The sequence below is a fragment of the Telmatherina bonti genome (assembly GCF_933228915.1).
Source record: "Telmatherina bonti genome assembly, chromosome: 2".
In the NCBI taxonomy this organism is placed as follows: Eukaryota; Metazoa; Chordata; class Actinopteri; order Atheriniformes; family Telmatherinidae; genus Telmatherina; species Telmatherina bonti.
Genome location: NC_136620.1, coordinates 2500790 through 2528207, shown reverse-complemented (window position 1 = coordinate 2528207; position 27418 = coordinate 2500790). Strand labels below are relative to the sequence as shown.

General features: G+C 48.5%; 1 protein-coding gene across 1 annotated transcript; it reads left to right on the top strand.

Moving 5' to 3' along the window:
* The first annotated feature begins 668 nt into the window (after window positions 1–668).
* On the top strand, window positions 669–25840 carry gpia (glucose-6-phosphate isomerase a). The gene is made up of 18 exons (XM_079259564.1): window positions 669–866; window positions 1739–1829; window positions 3235–3303; window positions 3706–3825; window positions 3893–3976; window positions 4053–4199; window positions 4305–4376; window positions 4458–4502; window positions 6183–6236; window positions 6325–6385; window positions 11748–11791; window positions 11918–12070; window positions 13233–13362; window positions 14677–14753; window positions 23822–23950; window positions 24044–24119; window positions 25284–25350; window positions 25528–25840. Exons 1-18 carry the CDS (start codon window positions 748–750, stop codon window positions 25649–25651), a joined length of 1662 nt encoding a protein of 553 aa, XP_079115690.1. The 5' UTR covers window positions 669–747; the 3' UTR covers window positions 25652–25840.
* Window positions 25841–27418: the final 1578 nt, after the last annotated feature.

Below are 27418 nucleotides of genomic sequence, written 5' to 3'. Positions count from 1 at the left end.
GCCTGCACGCAGGCTGACAGGAAGTGATGTCATCTCGAACTGTCAGCTGAAGAACGTAGAAGGGTTCCGGTCTGAGTTTTGGGCTTTGGGTTTGACCAGAGCAACAATCATGATCCGATATGCAGAACCGCCTGTCAGAACCGGACGACCCAGCAGATCCCCCTCCCTAACCTCACCAACCAAACCGCCAACAGAACCGGAAGCAGCTTCTTCCCTCTGAGCCACTGAAACTGTTCAAGGCGCGGAACCCTGTGATGTTTGTTCTGCAACCTGGATCTGGATCTCTGGATCTGGATCGGGTCAGGAGGATCTCTGGATCCAGATCCGGATCCAGGAAGAAAGCGAGCTTTTAAATGATGCACTGTAAAAAATAAAACACTAAAGTGATTCAGCAGAAAGTTTCTGCTTCATTTTTCCGTGTTGAACAGAAGAAGTTCTGTTTGGACCTAAAGTCCGGATCGGATCGGTAAGGGTTCCACTCTTTCATCTGCAGACGAGAAGGTAAAGGTTGGAATAAACCACTGCCACCACCACACCACACACACGCGCGCGCGCACACGGCTCTGGGACTGTGATTGGAACAGCTGAGTGGGCGGGGCCAGCCCTGTGAGGCTCATGCTGTGATTGGCTGACGCGGCCTTGGCGTCATCTCGCCAGCTGCCGTGGAGGGGTGGTGTGGGGTGTTTTCACGCGTGGAGCAGCAGCAGTCCGGTTCTGTTCGCCGAGCTCCGACACTCCCGCAGCACGATGGCTCTGAGCGCCGACCCGAACTTCAGGCAGCTGGAGCAGTGGTACCGCAGCAACGCCGGCGGCCTGAACATGAGGGACATGTTCGGCCAGGACCACGACCGTTTCGCCAAGTTCAGGTAGGCGGTTCGGCCAGAGGGCTGGTTCTGCCTCCGGCTGTTAGGTTTACCGGGTCCAGACCCGGACTGGTATCACGTTGCACTGATTATCGATCCTGATTGGACCCGTTAGTTCCGGTTATCGATCCTCTCCTTACCCAGTCAGCCACAAGGTCATTTCTCCAGGTGGTTCTCTGCCTCCGCAGGGCTCGTGCCAGCCAGGAGTGTCCTCCCCCAGCCCTCTCCTGTCTGTGGGGAAACCCTCCTCTCCCCTGCCAGGGCTCGGTCGGATCGGTACCGACCGCTGGAACCGACTTCAGTGTTCATGCTAACGCTAGCCTGGTTGCTAATGTCACAGAGTCCATTATCGGACACGCGTGTCTGATTTCCGCGTTTCTCTGGAGGCGTCCAGGAACGGTTACCTGCACACACACACACAGGTGTTCTGGTCCCTTTACCGGGTTGTCATGACGACAGCGTGGATATTTTACACTCATTAGGGTGTGGCAAAGCCGATCCGTGCCGCCCTTCCGCATGTCCGGTGTCCGTACAAGACCAGTTCGGACGTGCTGGTCCAACTGGTCTTGGTACGGTACGGACCAGCACGTCCGGTGTCCGTACCGAGACCAGTTGGACCAGCGCGTCCCGTGTATGTAACGTAGAACCCTGAGGAGCCCGAGACCCAGACCCCAGGGGAATCAAGAACCCTGTGGTGCTGGAAACCCAGGAAACATTCTGTCCAGTGAAAACAAAGTGAGCAGGACAACACGGACTATGTGCAGCAGCCGGTAGCATCATGTTCCTGAGAAGAGACGGAACCGGACGGTTCTGGCATACGTTGGTTGTCGGTGATGCTTTCTGTGTTTAACGAATGTCTCTCTGCGTGTTGACAGCACCACCCTGCAGACGGACGATGGGGACATCCTTGTGGACTTCTCCAAGAACCTCATCACCGAGGAGGTCTTGTCCATGCTGCTCGCTCTGGTGAGTGTCCTCCATGTGACCCTGCGGGGGCGGAGCAACGAGCAAAGCGTGCTTTATCTGGTCCGGGCCTGGACCAGGTCCTGGCGGGTCAGCATGAAATCTGTTGCTCCAAGTTTCAGTTTAACAGGAAGATTACGAAACAAATGTTGCGATAGAGTGTCAACATCAAGTCTGTCCACACAGTCACAGTCCTTCCTCCTAACACACTCCTTCCTCCTCCCGGTGCCCAGGAACTGGACCATGTTGGGTCCAGGACCAATTACAGCTGAGGGCCGATGCGCCTCCCTCCTGGGCCGGTTGTCATGGCACATCAGGGGGTCAACTTGGGGTTCAGTGTCTTGCTCAAGAACACTTCAGCACAAAGGCCAAGTTTCCCCACCCCTAACTTATTCTCTCTCACACATTCACACATACCGTCAATATGTCTACCTGTAAGGTCTGTTAACAGCCCTCACTCACTCAGCATCGTCATACTGTCGGTTTTCCCGTCAAATCTGCTCACAACTCCCTCTCACTTGGTGGATCTTTGCTGTCACCGCTCCCTTTCAAAAGCTCGGTCTTTGTAAAACACTCACACTAAACATCATACGGTAGGTGTTTTTACTGTTCACACACCCTCAGCAGGATATTTGCCACACACACTGGGGCGTGGGCAGCTTCATTAGCCCCCATCAAAATTTCTTCAGAAATTTTCTAGTTATTATTATTTTCCAGTCTCTTTTTTTTTTTTTATATATAACCTGCATGCTTCTGCTACTGCACCTATACCTTTCCAACAGTAGACTATTAAAGATTTCTTCATCTTATTATTAGTTTATTTTTAGGTGGTGATCCTAAAATTCTATTTTCAATCAACAGCACCCATTGTAGAAGTTTTACTGAAGAATTATCTAAATGACTGTGGGCTGTCTTTATCAATTTCCCCACATTTTATCTGAACTGGAGATTTTAACATTCCTATGGTGGATGGTGATGCAGAGTGATGTCCCACGTTTGGTTTCCACTAAGTCGTAGACCATGACACCACATTATAGCATACTGGCAGGATGGTGTTGGTTTTAGTTTAGCAGACATCAGCACGGCAGAGTAGAAGCACTCTCATTAGAACATTTGCTTTTATTCACAGCTTTTGTTGTCTCTCCATCCTGGTGGGCCGGTCTTGGTTCACAATGCCCGAGCCAGTTTTTGTCCCAGTCCAGCACTGGGTATCTGAACTAGTTTGTCCATAAACTGTGTTTTGTTTTTTATTTACATGTTTGCCCTGCGATGGACTGGCGAGCTGTCCAGGGTGTACCCTGCCTGTCGCCTGAAGCCAGCTGGGATAGGCTCCAGCTTCCCCGCAACCCTGAATTGGATTAAGCGGCTCAGAAAATGAATGAAAGAATGTTTGTTTGTGTTTGTGTAGGCCAAATCCAGGGGAGTGGAGGAGGCCCGAGACCAGATGTTCTCTGGAGAAAAGATCAACTTCACCGAGGTATTGATCTGGAAACACTTTGGCCGTCTTCACACATGTTGTGTTTATTCTACACATGGCTGTTGCTATGCATGTTGATGTGTAGCTGCTGGTGTTCTTCCACTTTAAAACCTCTCTGAGGACACGTCTGAAGCCTATAAAGAGCTCCGTTACAGGACACTTCCTCTAAAATGTCTTGATGGTTGAACAATCTGCTCCAGCAGAACAAACACACTCTACACCCTTCCTGTGTCACCATGTCCAGTTGTCACATCCCCAGAACCAGGAGCAGCTGGTGTGGGCGGGTGGCTGGCTGTAGAGGGGGGGGCAGGGGGTGCCACTCGGGTACAGAAGGAGAAAGTGTCGGCCACCGTTAGCATAGCATGATGAATGGATGTATTGAGTCATGTGACTGCGTTTCAGGGCCGTGCGGTCCTCCACATCGCCCTGCGGAACCGCTCCAACACACCTATCCTTGTTGATGGTAAAGACGTGATGCCAGAGGTCAACCGGGTTCTTGACAAGATGAAGGCTTTCTGCCAGGTGTGTGTGGTTTTATCGGCTGTGTGCATGTGGGCGACAGACATCCTGATATGCGACGTGTTTACAGAAAGTCCGCAGTGGTGACTGGAAAGGCTTCAGTGGGCGGAGCATCACCGATGTGGTAAACATCGGCATCGGAGGGTCTGACCTGGTGAGAGCTCGCGCGCGCGCACACACTATCAGGAGGTGTATGTGGTGATATAACAGTGTTTCTGTGGTGCGTTCAGGGACCTTTGATGGTGACGGAAGCTTTGAAGCCGTACTCAGCCGGAGGCCCGAACGTCTGGTTCGTGTCCAACATCGACGGGACTCACCTGGCCAAGACCCTGGCCCAGCTGGACCCAGAGACCACGCTGTTCATCATCGCCTCCAAGGTGAGTCATTTAACTGCTTTCTCATCGTAGGTCCAGGTGTCTACATTACATCCAGGTGTGTGTGTGTGTGTGTGTGTGTCCACCTGACTGCTGCTGTTGTTGCAGACTTTCACCACCCAGGAGACGATCACCAACGCTGAGTCAGCTAAAGACTGGTTCTTGAAGGCAGCTGGAGACGTGAGTTCCCGTCATAGCTTGTGATGATGATGATGATGATGATGATGATGCCACAGTCATGATCTTTCTTCTTCTCCTCAGAAATCAGCTGTAGCCAAACACTTTGCAGCTCTGTCAACCAACTCTGTGAGTCTGCCGGACGCCTCTGACCCGTTTAGACTGGTTCTAATGGACGACTGTCCCCCTTACTGGTCCAAGACGCCCCCCTTACTGGTCCAAGACGCCCCCCTTACTGGTCCAAGACGCCCCCCTTACTGGTCCAAGACGCCCCCCTTACTGGTCCAAGACGCCCCCTTACTGGTCCAAGACGCCCCCTTACTGGTCCAAGACGCCCCCCTTACTGGTCCAAGACGCCCCCCCTTACTGGTCCAAGACGCCCCCCTTACTGGTCCAAGACGCCCCCCTTACTGGTCCAAGACGCCCCCCTTACTGGTCCAAGACGCCCCCTTACTGGTCCAAGACGCCCCCTTACTGGTCCAAGACGCCCCCCTTACTGGTCCAAGACGCCCCCCTTACTGGTCCAAGACGCCCCCCTTACTGGTCCAAGACGCCCCCCTTACTGGTCCAAGACGCCCCCTTACTGGTCCAAGACGCCCCCCTTACTGGTCCAAGACGCCCCCCTTACTGGTCCAAGACGCCCCCCTTACTGGTCCAAGACGCCCCCCTTACTGGTCCAAGACGCCCCCCCTTACTGACCCGTTTAGACTGGTTCTAATGGACGACTGTCCCCCTTACTGGTCCAAGACGCCCCCCTTACTGGTCCAAGACGCCCCCCTTACTGGTCCAAGACGCCCCCCTTACTGGTCCAAGACGCCCCCCTTACTGGTCCAAGACGCCCCCCTTACTGGTCCAAGACGCCCCCTTACTGGTCCAAGACGCCCCCCTTACTGGTCCAAGACGCCCCCCTTACTGGTCCAAGACGCCCCCCTTACTGGTCCAAGACGCCCCCCTTACTGGTCCAAGACGCCCCCCTTACTGGTCCAAGACGCCCCCCTTACTGGTCCAAGACGCCCCCTTACTGGTCCAAGACGCCCCCCTTACTGGTCCAAGACGCCCCCCTTACTGGTCCAAGACGCCCCCCTTACTGGTCCAAGACGCCCCCTTACTGGTCCAAGACGCCCCCCTTACTGGTCCAAGACGCCCCCCTTACTGGTCCAAGACGCCCCCCTTACTGGTCCAAGACGCCCCCCTTACTGGTCCAAGACGCCCCCCTTACTGGTCCAAGACGCCCCCCCTTACTGACCCGTTTAGACTGGTTCTAATGGACGACTGTCCCCCTTACTGGTCCAAGACGCCCCCCTTACTGGTCCAAGACGCCCCCCTTACTGGTCCAAGACGCCCCCCTTACTGGTCCAAGACGCCCCCCTTACTGGTCCAAGACGCCCCCTTACTGGTCCAAGACGCCCCCTTACTGGTCCAAGACGCCCCCCTTACTGGTCCAAGACGCCCCCCTTACTGGTCCAAGACGCCCCCCCCTTACTGGTCCAAGACGCCCCCCCTTACTGGTCCAAGACGCCCCCCCTTACTGGTCCAAGACGCCCCCCCTTACTGGTCCAAGACGCCCCCCTTTACAGGTCCAAGACGCCCCCCTTTACAGGTCCAGGATCCAGCACTGGACCCTGTTGGAGCCCAGGATCCAGCACTGGACCCCGCTGGAGCCCAGGATCCAGCACTGGACCCCGCTGGAGCCCAGGATCCAGCACTGGACCCCGTTAAAGCAGATCTTAGTATTTTTGTGATACCATATGATAGGTTTTGTTCCTTCTGGTTCTGGTCCAGATCACTGATGCCGTCTCTCCTCTTCAGGTAAAAGTGAAGGATTTCGGAATAGACACGGAGAACATGTTCGAGTTCTGGGATGTAAGTGTGTGTGTGTGTGTGTGTGTGTGTGTGTATGGTTTCTTTCGTCTGATTGGGTGACTGACTGTGATGTCGTGTCTGTCCTCAGTGGGTTGGAGGTCGTTACTCTCTGTGGTCCGCCATCGGTCTGTCCATCGCTCTGCACATAGGTAGGTTGGCTGAAGAGCCGTAACTCACCGGGCCGTTGCTGTTTATTACAGTCCAACTGTCTTTTTACAGTTCTTTAAAACAACTATAACAAAAAAAATCAGAACATGGTGCTACCAGCTGGTCGATCCGAGTCTGGGTTCCATGTTGTGGTTCCGTGTCTGGGTTCCATGTGTTGGTTCCGTGTCTGGAGTCCATGTGTTGGTTCCGTGTCTGGATTCCATGTATTGGTTCCGTGTCTGGGTTCCATGTTGTGGGTCCATGTCTGGGTTTCATGTTGTGGTTCTGTGTCTAGGTTCCATGTGGTGTTTACGAGTCTGGGTTCCATGTTGTGGGTCCATGTCTGGGTTTCATGTTGTGGTTCTGTGTCTAGGTTCCATGTGGTGTTTACGAGTCTGGGTTCCATGTGTTGTAAGTCTGGGTTCCATGTTGTGGGTCCATGTCTGGGTTTCATGTTGTGGTTCTGTCTAGGTTCCATGTGGTGTTTACGAGTCTGGGTTCCATGTGTTGTAAGTCTGGGTTCCATGTGTTGGTTACGTGTCTGGGTTCCATGTGTTGGTTCCGTGTCTGGGTTCCATGTGTTGGTTCCGTGTCTGGGTTCCATGTGTTGGTTCCGTGTCTGGGTTCCATGTGTTGCAAGTCTGGGTTCCATGTGTTGGTTACGTGTCTGGGTTCCATGTGTTGGTTCCGTGTCTGGGTTCCATGTGTTGTAAGTCTGGGTTCCATGTGTTGGTTACGTGTCTGGGTTCCATGTGTTGGTTCCGTGTCTGGGTTCCATGTGTTGTAAGTCTGGGTTCCATGTGTTGGTTACGTGTCTGGGTTCCATGTGGTGTTTACGAGTCTGGGTTCCATGTGTTGTAAGTCTGGGTTCCATGTGTTGGTTCCGTGTCTGGATTCCATGTATTGGTTCCGTGTCTGGGTTCCATGTTGTGGGTCCATGTCTGGGTTTCATGTTGTGGTTCTGTGTCTAGGTTCCATGTGGTGTTTACGAGTCTGGGTTCCATGTTGTGGGTCCATGTCTGGGTTTCATGTTGTGGTTCTGTGTCTAGGTTCCATGTGGTGTTTACGAGTCTGGGTTCCATGTGTTGTAAGTCTGGGTTCCATGTTGTGGGTCCATGTCTGGGTTTCATGTTGTGGTTCTGTCTAGGTTCCATGTGGTGTTTACGAGTCTGGGTTCCATGTGTTGTAAGTCTGGGTTCCATGTGTTGGTTACGTGTCTGGGTTCCATGTGTTGGTTCCGTGTCTGGGTTCCATGTGTTGGTTCCGTGTCTGGGTTCCATGTGTTGGTTCCGTGTCTGGGTTCCATGTGTTGCAAGTCTGGGTTCCATGTGTTGGTTACGTGTCTGGGTTCCATGTGTTGGTTCCGTGTCTGGGTTCCATGTGTTGTAAGTCTGGGTTCCATGTGTTGGTTACGTGTCTGGGTTCCATGTGTTGGTTCCGTGTCTGGGTTCCATGTGTTGTAAGTCTGGGTTCCATGTGTTGGTTACGTGTCTGGGTTCCATGTGGTGTTTACGAGTCTGGGTTCCATGTGTTGTAAGTCTGGGTTCCATGTGTTGGTTCCGTGTCTGGATTCCATGTATTGGTTCCGTGTCTGGGTTCCATGTTGTGGGTCCATGTCTGGGTTTCATGTTGTGGTTCTGTGTCTAGGTTCCATGTGGTGTTTACGAGTCTGGGTTCCATGTTGTGGGTCCATGTCTGGGTTTCATGTTGTGGTTCTGTGTCTAGGTTCCATGTGGTGTTTACGAGTCTGGGTTCCATGTGTTGTAAGTCTGGGTTCCATGTGTTGGTTACGTGTCTGGGTTCCATGTGTTGGTTCCGTGTCTGGGTTCCATGTGTTGGTTCCGTGTCTGGGTTCCATGTGTTGGTTCCGTGTCTGGGTTCCATGTGTTGCAAGTCTGGGTTCCATGTGTTGGTTACGTGTCTGGGTTCCATGTGTTGGTTCCGTGTCTGGGTTCCATGTGTTGTAAGTCTGGGTTCCATGTGTTGGTTACGTGTCTGGGTTCCATGTGTTGGTTCCGTGTCTGGGTTCCATGTGTTGTAAGTCTGGGTTCCATGTGTTGGTTACGTGTCTGGGTTCCATGTGGTGTTTACGAGTCTGGGTTCCATGTGTTGTAAGTCTGGGTTCCATGTGTTGGTTACGTGTCTGGGTTCCATGTGGTGTTTACGAGTCTGGGTTCCATGTGTTGGTTCCGTGTCTGGGTTCCATGTGTTGTAAGTCTGGGTTCCATGTGTTGGTTACGTGTCTGGGTTCCATGTGTTGTAAGTCTGGGTTCCATGTGTTGGTTACGTGTCTGGGTTCCATGTGGTGTTTACGAGTCTGGGTTCCATGTGTTGTAAGTCTGGGTTCCATGTGTTGGTTCCGTGTCTGGGTTCCATGTGTTGTAAGTCTGGGTTCCATGTGTTGTAAGTCTGGGTTCCATGTGTTGGTTACGTGTCTGGGTTCCATGTGTTGGTTCCGTGTCTGGGTTCCATGTGTTGTAAGTCTGGGTTCCATGTGTTGGTTACGTGTCTGGGTTCCATGTGTTGTAAGTCTGGGTTCCATGTGTTGGTTACGTGTCTGGGTTCCATGTGTTGGTTACGTGTCTGGGTTCCATGTGTTGGTTACGTGTCTGGGTTCCATGTGTTGTAAGTCTGGGTTCCATGTGTTGGTTACGTGTCTGGGTTCCATGTGTTGTAAGTCTGGGTTCCATGTGTTGGTTACGTGTCTGGGTTCCATGTGTTGGTTACGTGTCTGGGTTCCATGTGTTGGTTCCGTGTCTGGGTTCCATGTGTTGGTTCCGTGTCTGGGTTCCATGTGTTGTAAGTCTGGGTTCCATGTGTTGGTTACGTGTCTGGGTTCCATGTGTTGGTTACGTGTCTGGGTTCCATGTGTTGGTTCCGTGTCTGGGTTCCATGTGTTGTAAGTCTGGGTTCCATGTGTTGGTTACGTGTCTGGGTTCCATGTGTTGGTTCCGTGTCTGGGTTCCATGTGTTGGTTCCGAGTCTGGGTTCCATGTGTTGGTTATAAGTCTGGGTTCCATGTTGTGGTTCTGTGTCTGGATTCCATGTTGTGGTTCCGTGTCTGCGTTCCATGTTGTGGTTCTCACTCTAGGTTCCATGTTGTGGTAACAAGTCTGGGTTCCATGTGTTGGTTACGTGTCTGGGTTCCATGTGTTGGTTCCGTGTCTGGGTTCCATGTGTTGTAAGTCTGGGTTCCATGTGTTGGTTACGTGTCTGGGTTCCATGTGTTGTAAGTCTGGGTTCCATGTGTTGGTTACGTGTCTGGGTTCCATGTGTTGGTTACGTGTCTGGGTTCCATGTGTTGGTTACGTGTCTGGGTTCCATGTGTTGTAAGTCTGGGTTCCATGTGTTGGTTACGTGTCTGGGTTCCATGTGTTGTAAGTCTGGGTTCCATGTGTTGGTTACGTGTCTGGGTTCCATGTGTTGGTTACGTGTCTGGGTTCCATGTGTTGGTTCCGTGTCTGGGTTCCATGTGTTGGTTCCGTGTCTGGGTTCCATGTGTTGTAAGTCTGGGTTCCATGTGTTGGTTACGTGTCTGGGTTCCATGTGTTGGTTACGTGTCTGGGTTCCATGTGTTGGTTCCGTGTCTGGGTTCCATGTGTTGTAAGTCTGGGTTCCATGTGTTGGTTACGTGTCTGGGTTCCATGTGTTGGTTCCGTGTCTGGGTTCCATGTGTTGGTTCCGAGTCTGGGTTCCATGTGTTGGTTATAAGTCTGGGTTCCATGTTGTGGTTCTGTGTCTGGATTCCATGTTGTGGTTCCGTGTCTGCGTTCCATGTTGTGGTTCTCACTCTAGGTTCCATGTTGTGGTAACAAGTCTGGGTTCCATGTGTTGATTCCATGTTGTGGTTCAATGCTGTGGTTCTGTGTCTGGGTTCCATGTTGTGGTTCAATGCTGTGGTTCTGTGTCTAGGTTCCATGTGTTGGTTCCGAGTCTGGGTTTCATGTTGTGGTTCCGTGTCTGGGTTCCATGTGTTGGTTCCGTGTCTGGATTCCATGTGTTGGTTCCGTGTCTGGGTTCCATGTGTTGGTTCCGTGTCTGGGTTCCATGTGTTGGTTCCGTGTCTGGGTTCCATGTTGTGGGTCCATGTCTGGGTTTCATGTTGTGGTTCTGTGTCTGGGTTCCATGTTGTGGTTCTGTGTCTGGGTTCCATGTGTTGGTTACGTGTCTGGGTTCCATGTGTTGGTTCCGTGTCTGGGTTCCATGTGTTGTAAGTCTGGGTTCCATGTGTTGGTTACGTGTCTGGGTTCCATGTGTTGGTTACGTGTCTGGGTTCCATGTGTTGGTTCCGTGTCTGGGTTCCATGTGTTGTAAGTCTGGGTTCCATGTGTTGTAAGTCTGGGTTCCATGTGTTGGTTACGTGTCTGGGTTCCATGTGGTGTTTACGAGTCTGGGTTCCATGTGTTGTAAGTCTGGGTTCCATGTGTTGGTTACGTGTCTGGGTTCCATGTGTTGGTTCCGTGTCTGGGTTCCATGTGTTGTAAGTCTGGGTTCCATGTGTTGGTTACGTGTCTGGGTTCCATGTGTTGGTTCCGTGTCTGGGTTCCATGTGTTGGTTCCGAGTCTGGGTTCCATGTGTTGGTTATAAGTCTGGGTTCCATGTTGTGGTTCTGTGTCTGGATTCCATGTTGTGGTTCCGTGTCTGCGTTCCATGTTGTGGTTCTCACTCTAGGTTCCATGTTGTGGTAACAAGTCTGGGTTCCATGTGTTGATTCCATGTTGTGGTTCAATGCTGTGGTTCTGTGTCTGGGTTCCATGTTGTGGTTCAATGCTGTGGTTCTGTGTCTAGGTTCCATGTGTTGGTTCCGAGTCTGGGTTTCATGTTGTGGTTCCGTGTCTGGGTTCCATGTGTTGGTTCCGTGTCTGGATTCCATGTGTTGGTTCCGTGTCTGGATTCCATGTGTTGGTTCCGTGTCTGGGTTCCATGTGTTGGTTCCGTGTCTGGGTTCCATGTATTGGTTCCGTGTCTGGGTTCCATGTTGTGGGTCCATGTCTGGGTTTCATGTTGTGGTTCTGTGTCTGGGTTCCATGTTGTGGTTCTGTGTCTGGATTCCATGTTGTGGTTCCGTGTCTGCGTTCCATGTTGTGGTTCCGTGTCTGCGTTCCATGTTGTTGTTATAAGTCTGGGTTCCATGTTGTAGGTTACAAGTCTGGGTTCAATGCTGTGGTTCTGTGTCTGTGTTCCATGTTGTGGTTCAATGCTGTGATTCTGTGTCTGGGTTCCATGTTGTGGTTCAATGCTGTGGTTCTGTGTCTGGGTTCCATGTTGTGGTTCAATGCTGTGATTCTGTGTCTGGGTTCCATGTTGTGGTTCAATGCTGTGATTCTGTGTCTGGGTTCCATGTTCTAATCTGTGTTTTTCAGGCTTTGAGAACTTCGAACAGCTGCTGGCTGGAGCTCACTGGATGGTAGGACATTTATTTTTCCTACTGTCCTGTTCAGACCCCCCCCCCCCCCCCCCCCCCCACACACACACACACACACACACACACACACACACACACACACACCCTACCTTATTTCCTTGTTTCCAGGACAACCATTTCCGCAGCGCCCCATTGGATAAGAACGTCCCGATCCTGCTGGCTGTTCTGGGCGTTTGGTACATCAACTTTTTCCAGGCGGAGACTCACGCCATGCTGCCGTACGACCAGTACATGCACCGCTTTGCTGCCTACTTCCAGCAGGTCAGTGTGCAGGGGGGGGGTGGGGCTTAATGTTCCTGCAGGGCCGACACACGAGGACGAGCTAAGTCCATGATGGGCTGCTCCACAGTGCTCACTTGCTTCCATGTTTTTACTGTTCTTGGTTCTCATTGGCTGTCTGTCACCGTCCATCAGCTGAGTCATCAGAACCAACCAGAGCTCGCCTTCCAGACTAAAGGTCTTCACCTTTTCCGCATTTCATCCGAATAAATTGTATGGCAATATTCATCGGATCAGCGTAAAATCAATGTGAACGTTCACACCAATAATTAATTCCGTCCAGTCAGTTTGATTTTTATTCTTTCAACTGAGGTTTATTTTTATTTTATTAGTATTTGCATCCAACAGATATAATCACTTCCATCCGGATTTCCGTCCTGAGATCAGTCTAAAATCCATCTGGAAGTTTGTCCTGGTCCATCTTCAGATCCTGGATTAAAACGATGAAACTTCCCAAGTTCCCCTCTGTGTTCTAGAACAGGATAAACTCTGCGCCTCCTTCTGTCTTTCTGTCATTGCTTGATGGGAATCCACCTCTCAAGTTCATCACAGTTTATCGTCACACTTGGTGTGCAGAGACAGAAACATCTTCAGTTCGCCTCCAAATTAGTTGCATTTTCATGACGTCTGTTGGCATCGGTCCCCGTGTGGAAAGGCCTAAACGCTCCACATCCTGTTCACCTGCAGGCCTGCTGGTACCAGTACCGGTCTGGGCGGGCTGTCGCATGACCAGTACCGGTCTGGGCGGGCTGTCGCATGACCAGTACCGGTCTGGGCGGGCTGTCGCATGACCAGTACCAGTTGAAACCAGGTTCTGGTTTCGGCTCATGGTAAACTGCAGCTCTACAACTGACAGGTTTCCTCATCTGGTTTCAGAATGTTTCCATCCAGAACCATGGGGCTGTTGTTGGAACTTGACACTGGACAGAAATTTATTGATCCACAACGGCGCCCTGATTCTGGAGGTCCAAATGCGACACATCTGAAATCGACCCAAACAACGCATCTAGATCCCTTTGGCCAGGAGCAACAAGCTCTGGTACCTCTGGGTTGACATTGTAAAGTCCAACATGGCTGGCATGGTCCCAGTTCAACACGTCCACCAGTTGGTACCATTTCCACTGATGGTCCGGTTGGTTTCCAGGGCGACATGGAGTCCAACGGGAAGTACGTCAGCAAAGACGGCAGCCGCGTGAACTACCACACAGGACCAATTGTCTGGGGGGAGCCAGGGACCAATGGGCAGCACGCCTTCTACCAGCTCATCCACCAAGGTGAGTCCTGTTCACCTGCGTAACTGGGGCATAACTGACGTAACTGGTGTGTAACTGGCGCATAACTGACGTAACTGGTGTGTAACTGACGTAACTGGTGTGTAACTGGCGCATAACTGACGTAACTGGTGTGTAACTGGCGGATAACTGACGTAACTGGTGTGTAACTGGCGCATAACTGACGTAACTGGTGTGTAACTGGCGCATAACTGACGTAACTGGTGTGTAACTGGCGCATAACTGACGTAACTGGTGTGTAACTGGCGCATAACTGACGTAACTGGTGTGTAACTGGCGCATAACTGACGTAACTGGTGTGTAACTGGCGCGTAACTGACGTAACTGGTGTGTAACTGGCGCGTAACTGACGTAACTGGTGTGTAACTGGCGCGTAACTGACGTAACTGGTGTGTAACTGGCGCGTAACTGACGTAACTGGTGTGTAACTGGCGCGTAACTGACGTAACTGGTGTGTAACTGGCGCGTAACTGACGTAACTGGTGTGTAACTGGCGCGTAACTGACGTAACTGGTGTGTAACTGGCGCGTAACTGACGTAACTGGTGTGTAACTGGCGCGTAACTGACGTAACTGGTGTGTAACTGGCGCGTAACTGACGTAACTGGTGTGTAACTGGCGCGTAACTGACGTAACTGGTGTGTAACTGGCGCGTAACTGACGTAACTGGTGTGTAACTGGCGCGTAACTGACGTAACTGGTGTGTAACTGGCGCGTAACTGACGTAACTGGTGTGTAACTGGCGCGTAACTGACGTAACTGGTGTGTAACTGGCGCGTAACTGACGTAACTGGTGTGTAACTGGCGCGTAACTGACGTAACTGGTGTGTAACTGGCGCGTAACTGACGTAACTGGTGTGTAACTGGCGCGTAACTGACGTAACTGGTGTGTAACTGGCGCGTAACTGACGTAACTGGTGTGTAACTGGCGCGTAACTGACGTAACTGGTGTGTAACTGGCGCGTAACTGACGTAACTGGCGTGTAACTGGCGCGTAACTGACGTAACTGGCGTGTAACTGGCGCGTAACCGACGTACCTGGCGTGTACCTGGCGTAACTGGTGTGTACCTGGCGTGTACCTGGCGTAACTGGTGTGTACCTGGCGTGTACCTGGCGTAACTGGTGTGTACCTGGCGTAACTGGTGTGTAACTGGTGTAACTGGTGTGTAACTGGCGTAATTTGTGTGTAACTGACGTAACTGGTGTGTAACTGGCGTAATTTGTGTGTAACTGGCGTAACTGGTGTGTAACTGGTGTGTACCTGGTGTGTAACTGGCTTACCTTGTTGTTGGTCAGGTACTCGTATGATTCCTGCGGATTTCCTCATTCCTGCCCAGACCCAGCATCCAATCAGAGACAACCTGCACCACAAGGTAATGTCCAGGTCCCAGTTGGCTCACCTTCATGGTGAGTTGTTCTGTTCTCACCGTTATTGATCAGAAGAGAATGATCAGTTTTATTCTGAATCAATCAGTTTATTTAAAGGATGTTATTCCAGATCCAAACATTCCCAAATCTCCTGGTGGATCCCAGAATGGGATTTACTGGGTCCTGAATGAAAACTGCCAGTAAATCCTGGATGTGACAGATGTGTCTCCAGACTACGACGGAACGGTTTAAAGCGTAACGCGGGACTACGACGGAACGGTTTAAAACGTAACGCGGGACTACGACGGAACGGTTTAAAGCGTAAAGCGGGACTACGACGGAACGGATTAAAACGTAACGCGGGACTACGACGGAACGGTTTAAAACGTAAAGCGGGACTACGACGGAACGGTTTAAAACGTAACGCGGGACTACGACGGAACGGTTTAAAGCGTAAAGCGGGACTACGACGGAACGGTTTAAAACGTAAAGCGGGACTACGACGGAACGGATTAAAGCGTAAAGCGGGACTACGACGGAACGGTTTAAAACGTAAAGCGGGACTACGACGGAACGGTTTAAAACGTAAAGCGGGACTACGACGGAACGGTTTAAAGCGTAAAGCGGGACTACGACGGACCAGTTTAAAACGTAAAGCGGGACTACGACGGAACGGTTTAAAGCGTAACGCGGGACTACGACGGAACGATTTAAAACGTAACGCGGGACTACGACGGAACGGTTTAAAGCGTAAAGCGGGACTACGACGGACCAGTTTAAAACGTAAAGCGGGACTACGACGGAACAGTTTAAAACGTAAAGCGGGACTACGACGGAACGGTTTAAAGCATAAAGCGGGACTACGACGGAACGGTTTAAAACGTAACGCGGGACTACGACGGAACGGTTTAAAGCGTAAAGCGGGACTACGACGGAACGGTTTAAAACGTAAAGCGGGACTACGACGGAACGGTTTAAAACGTAACGCGGGACTACGACGGAACGGTTTAAAACGTAAAGCGGGCCTACGACGGAACGGTTTAAAACGTAAAGCGGGCCTACGACGGAACGGTTTAAAACGTAAAGCGGGCCTACGACGGAACGGTTTAAAACGTAAAGCCGGACTACGACGGAACGGTTTAAAACGTAAAGCCGGACTACGACGGAACGGTTTAAAACGTAAAGCGGGACTACGACGGAACGGTTTAAAACGTAAATCGGGACTACGACGGAACGGTTTAAAGCATAAATCGGGACTACGACGGAACGGTTTAAAACGTAACGCGGGACTACGACGGAACGGTTTAAAGCGTAAAGCGGGACTACGACGGAACGGTTTAAAGCGTAAAGCGGGACTACGACGGAACGGTTTAAAGCGTAAAGCAGGACTACGACGGAACGGTTTAAAGCGTAAAGCGGGACTACGACGGAACGGTTTAAAGCGTAAAGCGGGACTACGACGGAACGGTTTAAAGCGTAAAGCGGGACTACGACGGAACGGTTTAAAGCGTAAAGCGGGACTACGACGGAACGGTTTAAAGCGTAAAGCGGGACTACGACGGAACGGTTTAAAACGTAAAGCGGGACTACGACGGAACGGTTTAAAACGTAAAGCGGGACTACGACGGAACGGTTTAAAGCATAAATCGGGACTACGACGGAACGGTTTAAAGCATAAATCGGGACTACGACGGAACGGTTTAAAGCGTAAAGCGGGACTACGACGGAACGGTTTAAAGCGTAAAGCGGGACTACGACGGAACGGTTTAAAGCGTAAAGCGGGACTACGACGGAACGGTTTAAAGCGTAAAGCGGGACTACGACGGAACGGTTTAAAACGTAAAGCGGGACTACGACGGAACGGTTTAAAACGTAAAGCGGGACTACGACGGAACGGTTTAAAGCGTAAAGCGGGACTACGACGGAACGGTTTAAAGCGTAAAGCGGGACTACGACGGAACGGTTTAAAGCGTAAAGCGGGACTACGACGGAACGGTTTAAAACGTAAAGCGGGACTACGACGGAACGGTTTAAAACGTAAAGCGGGACTACGACGGAACGGTTTAAAACGTAAAGCGGGACTACGACGGAACGGTTTAAAACATAAAGCGGGACTACGACGGAACGGTTTAAAGCGTAAAGCGGGACTACGACGGAACGGTTTAAAACGTAAAGCGGGACTACGACGGAACGGTTTAAAACGTAAAGCGGGACTACGACGGAACGGTTTAAAGCGTAAAGCGGGACTACGACGGAACGGTTTAAAGCGTAAAGCAAGAATCCCATCAAGAGGCAAGACCTAAAACCCCCGTTTACAGACCTCCTCCATCTCATCTGACTGAGCTGGAGCTGTTTTGCAAAGAAGAATATGTCCGTTTGTAGATGTGCAAAGCTGGTAGAGATGTTTCACTTTTCAGCTTTTAATTTGTGAAAAAAATAAAATTGTGTAATTTTCATTGTACTTCACAATTGTGTGACACTTTGTGTTGGTCTTTACATAGAATTCTAGTAAAACATATTCATATTTGTGGCGTGTGATGTCAGAATGTGGAATAGCTCCAGCGGTTGAAATACTTTTACACGTTACTGTAACTATAGAAATGTAAAGTTTCAAACAAATGAAAAAAATTTACATTTTCATAAATTTTATTTTTAAAAAAATTTAGAATTACAAGGTTATGTTATTCTATAACTGAATATTTTAAATTTTTACGATTAGAAATTGCAGGGTTTTCCTGTTTTCTAAAAGATGATTCATTAAATGTGAACATCTGGATAATGGGCTTCTTTATTCATAAGTGATAGCAAAACACTTTTAGCCATCATCTTTCCACTTAAAATAAAACCTTGTTTTTTGTTTTTATTGCAGTACTTTGTACTTTACTTGTGTTTTAATTGAATTTTATGTTTTCATCCTTTTAATGTTTATTTGGAAAATATAAAAACAAGCGATGTAAGACAAACCAAAGAGAAAACATCCGTTGTTTTAGAAATGTGGGGAAAACAGCCTGTAGCTCTACATGTCCACACCTGGTCCAGCTGGACTCCAGCAGTCCACCAGCACCTTTCTATGATGGTCCTACTGGTTGATTTCCTGCTTGTGTTGTTCTCAGATGTACGTCGCTTTGGAGAAAAACATCTGCTAAATGACTGTAGAATAGAATAAATAAGAATAAACTAGGTTTAAATGTTGATCAGCATGGAGAGAGTTTACCACGTGTGGATGACAATTCCACACCACAGTACTTCAGTGAAATTGGACTCCTTGTGGTGAGATCTTGGGCAGAAGGTAAAGTTTGTGAAATAGAGTTTGTAGTGGAAAAAGTCTGTCAATGATGAGTCTGGTTCTGAAGTGAAATTTTTTTTACTGTTTATTGATCAGAAAATAAGAACAGAACAGAATAATACAAATTAGAGAGACCGTTCAGGGGTCCGACGGGGTGGAGGTCTGAAGTGCTCTAGAAGTGTTCAACACAAACCTACTTTTTCAGCCCTGACCTATAGTACATCAATTTCATGTCATAAACCTCTGTTATTCTGAACAAGAAATGTCTTGTTGCTTAAAAAGTTCGGTCAGACTAAATTATAACCTCCCAATGGCACCATGGTATCTGACTCCTTAGCTGCAAAACCCTTCAAAGGAAAAGAGTGTTCTAACTAATCAGATCCCAGATGTCTGGATGCAGACATCTCAGGCCCTCTGCATATTAGCTGTCTGTAAGGGTAGAAATGCAGACACTGTGTAACTAAGCTCAAGTTCTTTAGTTCATCGTGACCTTTTCAGAAAGCCCACAAAGCCAGAATCAGAAATGCATATATTCTAAGGACTATGAAATATATGAAAATCTAAGTCAGAACACAAAATTTCCACAACAGAGGTGAAGAATGAACATGTGCATTTGCGAACATGACACTTCTGACAAATCTTTTTTGTTACATATAAATCTTCTTAAGGTTAGTATAGTAGGTAGAGCCCCATACAATATTACAGTAGCTAATATATGGAAAAAAAAGATTATAATATAAAGTCAGAAGACCTATTTAGAAAGTTACAGCTTTTTTTATTGTCCCAACTGATTTCATGATCTTTGTGTAAACGTAGTGATTTCCAACTAAGTTGATCGTCAACTAAGACACAACTTTTACCTGCTTAACCACATTTCCATCAACATGTAGGGAGGCTCTTCCTATATATTTTCTCTTGCCACTGAAGATCTTAACCCTAACCCACCTAATAGACTTTTTTATTTGACATTACTAAATTAGTATAGTCTGCAAAAAGGACAAGTAGAACGTCTCCAGTTACATGAATTCAATTCAACTTTATTTGTACAGCACCACTTCACAACAATGTTGTCCCAGGACACTTTACATACACATCACTTCCAGCCAATTCATACATATCCTATAATAGAAACCAACTGATTGCATGGAGTCATGACTTGGATCCAATCCTCCATCCTGAGCTGCACGAGGCGACAGTGGGAAGGAAAAAACTCCCCTTTAACAGGAAGAAAACCTCCAGCAGAACCCGGCTCAGGGAGGGCAGCCATCTGCCTCGACTGGTTGGGGTGGAGAGGACAGGAAAGAAAAGGAAGGTTTTCAGCTCCATCTTAAAGGTGTGGAGGGAGTCTGCCTCCAGAACCCACGGTGGGAGCTGGTTCCATAAGAGAGGAGCCTGATAGCTAAAGGCCCTTCCTCCCATAGTACTCTTTGAGACTCTGGGAACCACCAGTAAACCTGCAGTCTGAGAGCCAAGTGCTCTATTTGGAATATATGGAACTATAAGATCTTTTATGTACAATGGAGCTTGGTCATGGAGAGCTTTATATGTGAGGAGAAGAATTTTAAACTTGATCCTGGATTTAACAGGGAGCCAGTGTAGAGAGGCTAAAACTGGTGAAACATGATCTCTCCTGTAGTCCTCATCAGAACCCTCGCTGCAGCATTTTGGATCAGATGGAGGCTTTTCAGGGCATATTTGGGACAACCCATAAATAAGGACTTGCAGTAATCCAGTCTGGAAATAATGAAGGCATGGACTCATTTTTCTGCATCTTTCTGAGACAAGATGCCCCTAACTTTTGCAATATTACGCAGGTGGAAGAAGGCGGTTCTAGAAACCTGTTTTAAATGTGAGCTAAAAGACAAGTCCTGGTCAATAATGACTCCAAGGTTCCTCACAGTGGTACTGGAGGCCAGATTAATGCCATCCAGATTAATTACATAACTGGATCATTTTGTTCTAAGTTTTTCAGCCTGAAGATAACGACCTCTGTCTTGTCTGAGTTTAGAAGGAGAAAATTCAGAGTCATCCAGGTCTTGATGTCTGTAAGACATCTTTGTAATCTAAGAAACGGATTGGTTTCATCTGACTTCATGGAGAGGTAGATCTGAGTGTCATCCGCATAGCAATGAACATTTATACCATGCTGCCTGATGATATTTCCTAAGGGAAGCATGTATAATGTGAAAAGTATTGGTCCAAGTACAGAACCCTGAGGAACTCCATGACTTACCCTGGTGTGTGAGGAAGACTCATCATTTACATTTACAAACTGAAATCTATCAGATAAGACTGGAACCAGTCTAATGCGGTCCCTTTAATCCCAATAACATGTTCCAGCCTCTGTAGCAGAATATTGTGATCAATAGTGTCGAATGCAGAACTGAGATCTAAAAGAATGAGTCCAGACAGAAGTCCTTTATCTGAGACCATGAGAAGATCATTGGACTTTCACCAGTGCTGTCTCTGTGCTATGATGAGCTCTAAATCCTGACTGGAACTCTTCAGATTGTTTCTGCTCAGATAGGAACATAGTTTGGTTGAAACTGTTTTCTCCAGAACTTTAGACCAGAAGGGGAGATTAGATATTGGTCTATAATTAGCTAAAACTCCTGGATCCAAAATCGGTTTCTAAGCAACGGTTTAATTACAGCTGTCTTAACATATTGAGGTACATATCCTATTAATAGAGATGAATTGATCAGGTCAAGTACAGACGTATTGATTAAACATATTTCCTTGAATAATCTGGTTGGGATGGGGTCTAAAACACAGGTTGAAGGTTTAGATGAAGCGATTATGTTGGTTAACTCGGAGAGCTGTACAGGCAAGAAACGGTCCAAATGACAATCAGCTTCTAAAGACGTCTCTAAGGCTGCTGCAGATGAAATAACATTAGTAGTGTTCAGGTTATTACTGATTTCCTTCCTGATAGAAACTATTTTGTTTCCAAAGAAACTCATAAAGTCGTCACAGCTGAGGTTGAAAGGAATAGATGGCTCAACGGCACTATGGCTCTTAGTCAGTCTGGTTCCAGTGCTGAAGAGAAACCTGGGGTTGTTCTACTTCTCCTCTATCAATGATGAATAATAAGCTGTTCCAGCCACACGCAAGGCTTTTTATACACTATTAAACTTTCTTTACAGACTATGAGACACTCTTCTAAGCCAGATGAACGCCATTTTCTTTCCAAACGTCTTGATGTCTGTTTTAAAGCTTGAAACTGGGAATTAAACCACCGGGCCGCTTCTTCTGACTGGTTCTCTTCTTCTTTAGAGGAGCAACATTATCTAGTGTTATACGCATTAAAGCTGTCATTCTAGCCACACATTCATGGACCTGTGTTGGAGTAAAGCTTGGATGGGTGTTTCCTGTCAGGTTAACACATGGTGTTGGAGGAAATACTGCTGAAATAGACTTCTTAAATTTGTTAACAACACTATCTGACAAACATCGACTAGAATGAATTTTCTTCTCAGCCCTTGTGTAGTCAAGTAAAGTAAACTCAAAAGTTATTAAAAAATGATCAGACAGAACAGGGTTATGAGGAAGAACTGTTAGTTGATCACTTTTGATGCCACATGTCAGAAGAAGATCCAGAGTGTGACGATGAGGATGAGTCGGTCTGTGGACATTTTGGGAAAATCCAATTGAACTTAATATAGAGTTAAAGGCAATGGTTAAACTGTCATGTTCATCATCAAGATGAATGTTAAAATCCCCCAGAACAATAACTTTATCAGTATTCAGCACTAAGTCTGATAAGAAGTCTGAGAAGTCAGTTAGGAACTGTGAGGAAGATCCAGGTGGACGGTAGACTACTACTAGGAGAAGTGGCTTCTCTCATTTCCATCTTGGGTGGGAGAGACTAAGAGTCAGGTGTTCAAAGCTATTGGAACTATTTTTATGTCTAGCCAAATTAGCCACATCATCAACATAAATAAGAAATAACAATGGTCCAAGAACTGAGCCTTGGGTTACCCCACATAGGATGGTAGCTTGACAAGAAACACAAGTTTTAAAATGGACATATTGCTGTCTATCATTCAGATAATTTTGTCCCGGTGCCGTTGTGAAGGGACCAAGTCGGCAAATGAAAAGGAACACAGGTGGCTTCAAAAGAAAAGGGTTTTATTTTCCCAAACAACATGAAGGAATTAGGTCTAGGACCAGTGACAACACATATGGGGTAATGCATATTAAACATACTAACAAACTAGACAAAGAAACAGAACCTAAGAGTTTAATGATTCATTACAAAACTACTAACAAAAGAAAGCCCAAACTATTCAGAAGTGGAAAAAAATAAAAATAACATTTAAATTAAACTATTGATCTCCACCTCTTAAGACGAGGTCTTCCCAAAGGCCCATGGCTCTTCCTGCTCACCAGCTTCCCTCCTGCCCCCAGTGCCCAAGCTAATCCCTTCAGCACCTGTAAAAAGAAACATAAGGTTAAACCAAATCACAAACAGTTGAAAACACAGTGGCTCCTTAATGTGCGCACTAACATAAAGGAACTATAGCATCTCAAGTTTGAATATAAAAACCTAAATATTTGAAAATGTGTTGGTGCTTTTACCACCTGTACATGTGTGGCCATTGGCCTGGCCATCACAGCCAAATTCTTCAAATCTGCAATTGCTTCTTTTATTTCCTCTGGTTCAGTAAAGTTATACATAACTGCAAATGTAGCAAGAATATAATCAGTAGGATTACACCAATCGGCAACCTCCGGCTGTTAAAAGTTAAGCCAAAACCTGCAGTTCTCCCCTCATCCACAAGGGGCTCCAAAACAGCAGATGACTCCAATGTTAAAAAGACCAACTTCACAGCAGAAATAAACATGTTTGCAGCAGAAATAAACATGTTTGCAGCAGAAATAAACATGTTTGCAGCAGAAATAAACATGTTTACAGCCTGGTGCAAAAATCCATGTTAGGTTTAATAGGTCAGGTTTACCTTCATGACAACTGTGGGGGGAGTGAATTTTTTTCTAACTCGCCCGTTTAAAAGTTAATTATTCTCGAAGTTCGGCATATTTAGGGCCGTGTCATTTTGATCTGACCAGATCTCCTGCTTCAAGTCAGAAGAACGTAGAACCGCGGTTTTTAGCCGGTTAACAACATGACTTAGCTTTAGCCCGCTTACCTCCGTTAGCTGGTTAGCTCCTGTTATCTCCGGGTTAGCTCGGTTAGCTCTTAGCTACAGAAAGCTCGGAGTTCGCTCGATGTCAATCATCCACCATGACGCTCACAGCCCCCCTCTCAGCTCCACCTCTTTGCCCATATTTGTATTTTCCGGGTGAGACGACATGCATGCCCCTGCCAAGATGGTGATGGTAGGAACCGCCCACCGAGCTTCAATTCAGCTCTTCAGAAACCTACAGGTGACGTCAGACTCTGCATTGGTAATTTCGTTTGCCAGTGAAGACCCAATATTCACAAAGTATTGATTAAAGTTGTATGTGCTCTATGGGTTGGGATATGTTTTGAGCTGAGGGAAAATGCTTTTGTCTTTCTGGAACAGCTGACTGAGCATTTCCGTGTGTGTTTGATGCGATGTCTTATGATTTTACGCTTGATTCCCGATGCGCAGCATTTTGTTTCAGACCTGCCGTATAAAGTTATTACGGTTGTACTTTACTGCTTTTATCTGTTGGACATTAGATTGGCCTAAATGTGGAGCCTGGACTGAAACGGGTCCAGGTTCCAGATCTAACCCAGATGTTTCTTCAGACCTGTCTCCAGGTGATTCTCCAGATATTGATGCGCTGTTTCTCTTCCAGATCCTCATGGCCAACTTCCTGGCCCAGACAGAAGCTCTGATGAAGGGGAAAACTTCAGACGAGGCTCGTAAAGAGCTTGAAGCTGCTGGCATGTCGGGAGCCGCTCTGGAGAAACTGCTGCCTCACAAAGTAAGAGAACCGGACCGCCTCATGGGGAACCGGGCCGCTCCACCGATCCAGTTGTTGCTGTAGTGATTCTTCTCTGATTCTCTTCTCTGGAAGGTTTTCCAAGGAAACAAGCCAAGCAACTCCATCGTGTTCAAGAAGCTGACCCCGTTCATGCTGGGAGCTCTGGTTGGTGAGTTCTGCTTTGTGACCCGTCTGCTGGTTCTGTCGGTTCTCCACTGCCAAAGAAAACCATGAAACATGTTTATACGACTGAAAGAACAGGTTCTGCCCGGCTACGGTACCGAAGAGGTGTGGTGATTACGGATGTGGTGACGTCATTGCAGGGCGTAGTCATGGTAACGATGGGCGTGCACATTATGGAGCGGTATGGTAATTATCAAGGGGGCGTGGTCCGTGTAGCGATCTACGGAGCAGCAAAAAGGACAAAAATCAGATCAGTGAGCAGTTCAAGGTTCAGATGTGGATTTATTCAACAATAAGACTGGTTTAGACCAAGGTCTGATCCAGCACTGATCCAGGTCAGGATCTAGTCATCATCTGGATCTAGTCAGACCGGCATCTCTCCCTGGATCTAGTCAGACCGGCCCTGGATCTAGTCAGACCGGCATCTCTCCCTGGATCTAGTCAGACCGGCATCTCTCCCTGGATCTAGTCAGACCGGCATCTCTCCCTGGATCTAGTCAGACCGGCATCTCTCCCTGGATCTAGTCAGACCGGCATCTCTCCCTGGATCTAGTCAGACCGGCATCTCTCCCTGGATCTAGTCAGACCGGCATCTCTCCCTGGATCTAGTCAGACCGGCATCTCTCCCTGGATCTAGTCAGACCGGCATCTCTCCCTGGATCTAGTCAGACCGGCATCTCTCCCTGGATCTAGTCAGACCGGCATCTCTCCCTGGATCTAGTCAGACCGGCATCTCTCCCTGGATCTAGTCAGACCGGCATCTCTCCCTGGATCTAGTCAGACCGGCATCTCTCCCTGGATCTAGTCAGACCGGCATCTCTCCCTGGATCTAGTCAGACCGGCATCTCTCCCTGGATCTAGTCAGACCGGCATCTCTCCCTGGATCTAGTCAGACCGGCCCTGGGCTCGTGAAGCAGCCTCTGGCTGTCTGAAAATGCATGTAAACAAGTCATAATGATCCTCAACGCTGCAGTTCTCTCCACTAACAAGAGCTGCAGGCTGCTTGCAGAAACTTTGCTGTCCTAACGGCCCGAACTGACCCTGTCAGAGTTGCCAGTTCTGGCTGATTTCAGCTGCAGCGAACTCCACCACAGATCTGCTCCGTCGGTAGCTCCGTATATATGATGAAATGATCATCTCTTTGTTCCAGCCATGTACGAACACAAGATCTTCGTCCAAGGAGTGATGTGGAACATCAACAGCTACGACCAGTGGGGGTGAGTCAACACCACAGTGGGCGGGGCCGCCGATACACACCCACTTAAGCTCCGCCCACTGTCTTCTTAAACTACGTTTACCAGCTACCAGTTCTTCTTCTGTTGTTTACACTGTCTGATGACAACCTCCCTCCTCTCCCCCTCCTCCCTCCTCCTCCTTCCCCCCTCCTCCTCCAGGGTGGAACTGGGAAAGCAGCTGGCCAAACGGATCGAGCCGGAGCTGCGGGACACCTCGGAGGTCTCGTCCCACGACTCGTCCACCAACGGTCTCATAAACTTCCTGAAGAAGAACTTTGCCTAAGCCCCGCCCACTCTCTGTCCACCTCGTCTGATTGGCTGACCAATGTTTTATGAGTGTGCGCTTCCTGTCTGACCTGAGTGTTTTGTGGTGTTTCAGTATTCGTGCCCAGATGCACCTGTAGGTAGGTGACGCCCCCCCCCCCCCCCCCCCCCGCCCCCAAACGCCAAGTCCGCTGTGACTGAAATAAAAAGCTTTCCGTCACTGACTGGTCCTGGTTGTGTTCTTATGAGCTGAAACTCCGTTTCCAGGGAAACGCGTGAAGGAGGGTGCGGTTCTGGGACGTGACAAACCGTCCAGCAGAGCAGATGCAGGAAGACATTTAGAAGTCGACATATTTCCCACCGATCCGTTTCCAGGACCAGGTTCTGACGCCTCATCACTGAAGGCTGGAGACCGGGTCCTGTTGGGTCGGAACCAGGTGTAGCAGGTGGCTGGAGACCGGGTCCTGTTGGGTCGGAACCAGGTGTAGCAGGTGGCTGGAGACCGGGTCCTGTTGGGTCGGAACCAGGTGTAGCAGGTGGCTGGAGACCGGGTCCTGTTGGGTCGGAACCAGGTGTAGCAGGTGGCTGGAGACCGGGTCCTGTTGGGTCGGAACCAGGTGTAGCAGGTGGCTGGAGACCGGGTCCTGTTGGGTCGGAACCAGGTGTAGCAGGTGGCTGGGTCAGAACCGAGCTGTGCTGGTGACCGGTGAGGGTGGAAACTGCTGCTGGTTAGGTGTTGCTCAGCAGCTGAACTGGACCGGTTCTGGTGAACCTGTCTCTGTGACGGGTACAGGTTGTTTCTGGCTGACTGGCTCCACACTGGATGAACAGGAAACTCAGCAGACATGCAGCAACATGTCTCATTCAGGTTTCCTGCTGGTCTAACGGAGGTTCCATCCCAGGGATCTCCAGTTCTGGATCTCCTGGACCAGGTCCCACAGGTTTTAAATGTTTCCCTGCTGCAACACACAGTAACGGCAGCTCTTGAGCCGTTGAGTCGCTTTGCAATAAATTGGCTGGTAGCATCCTACTGGTGGAAAAGGGTACTACACGTTCTATGGAGCCGAAAAGTTGAAGGATCACTAACTTTGTAATTTAATAAAACATCATATATGGACAGCAACCTATATGAGTCAATAAATTAGGTACAGACATGTGATGGGCTTATTACAGAAACTGGCGACTCCAGGTTTTATTTCAAATTTTTAAAAAAATTAAATGTAACACTAATTTTCTGTTTCAGAAGCAGCTGGTGTGACGTGCTTGTCAAGTTTTTCCGCCCCGCATTTATGAATCCATCTTTCCTGTCCAAACCCGTCGCTGCACACGCTGAATGTGCACGTGAAGCCTGATTTTATTTGGCCTGATCTGTGCTTGAGAACAGACTGAATATGACAACATTTCTAGAGCCAGCCCGAGGCAACCTGCAGGAAACATGCGGGAATTAAGGGTGGAAGGTCGGCCTGCTCCACCAGCTGACATGAGAAATGATGTGAAGCTCAGACTGAAGAGGGCAAAGTGAAGTCAGCTGTAGCCTGTAGATAGCTAGCTTGTTTCACTGAGCTACAGGTTCATTTTAACCGATCCCAAACTAAAATGCACGCCTTAGACAGGACCAAACCATTTAATGCACTTTCACCGGAGTGTTTACTTAACATCAATATTCATTTTTATGTTGATCTGTTTATTTTACTGCTATATTTTCTTATAGCCTTTGGAAAAAAAATTTTTTTTAATGAAGGGTTGATAATATGCTTAGTTTGCACATTTTGGGCTCCGATGAAGT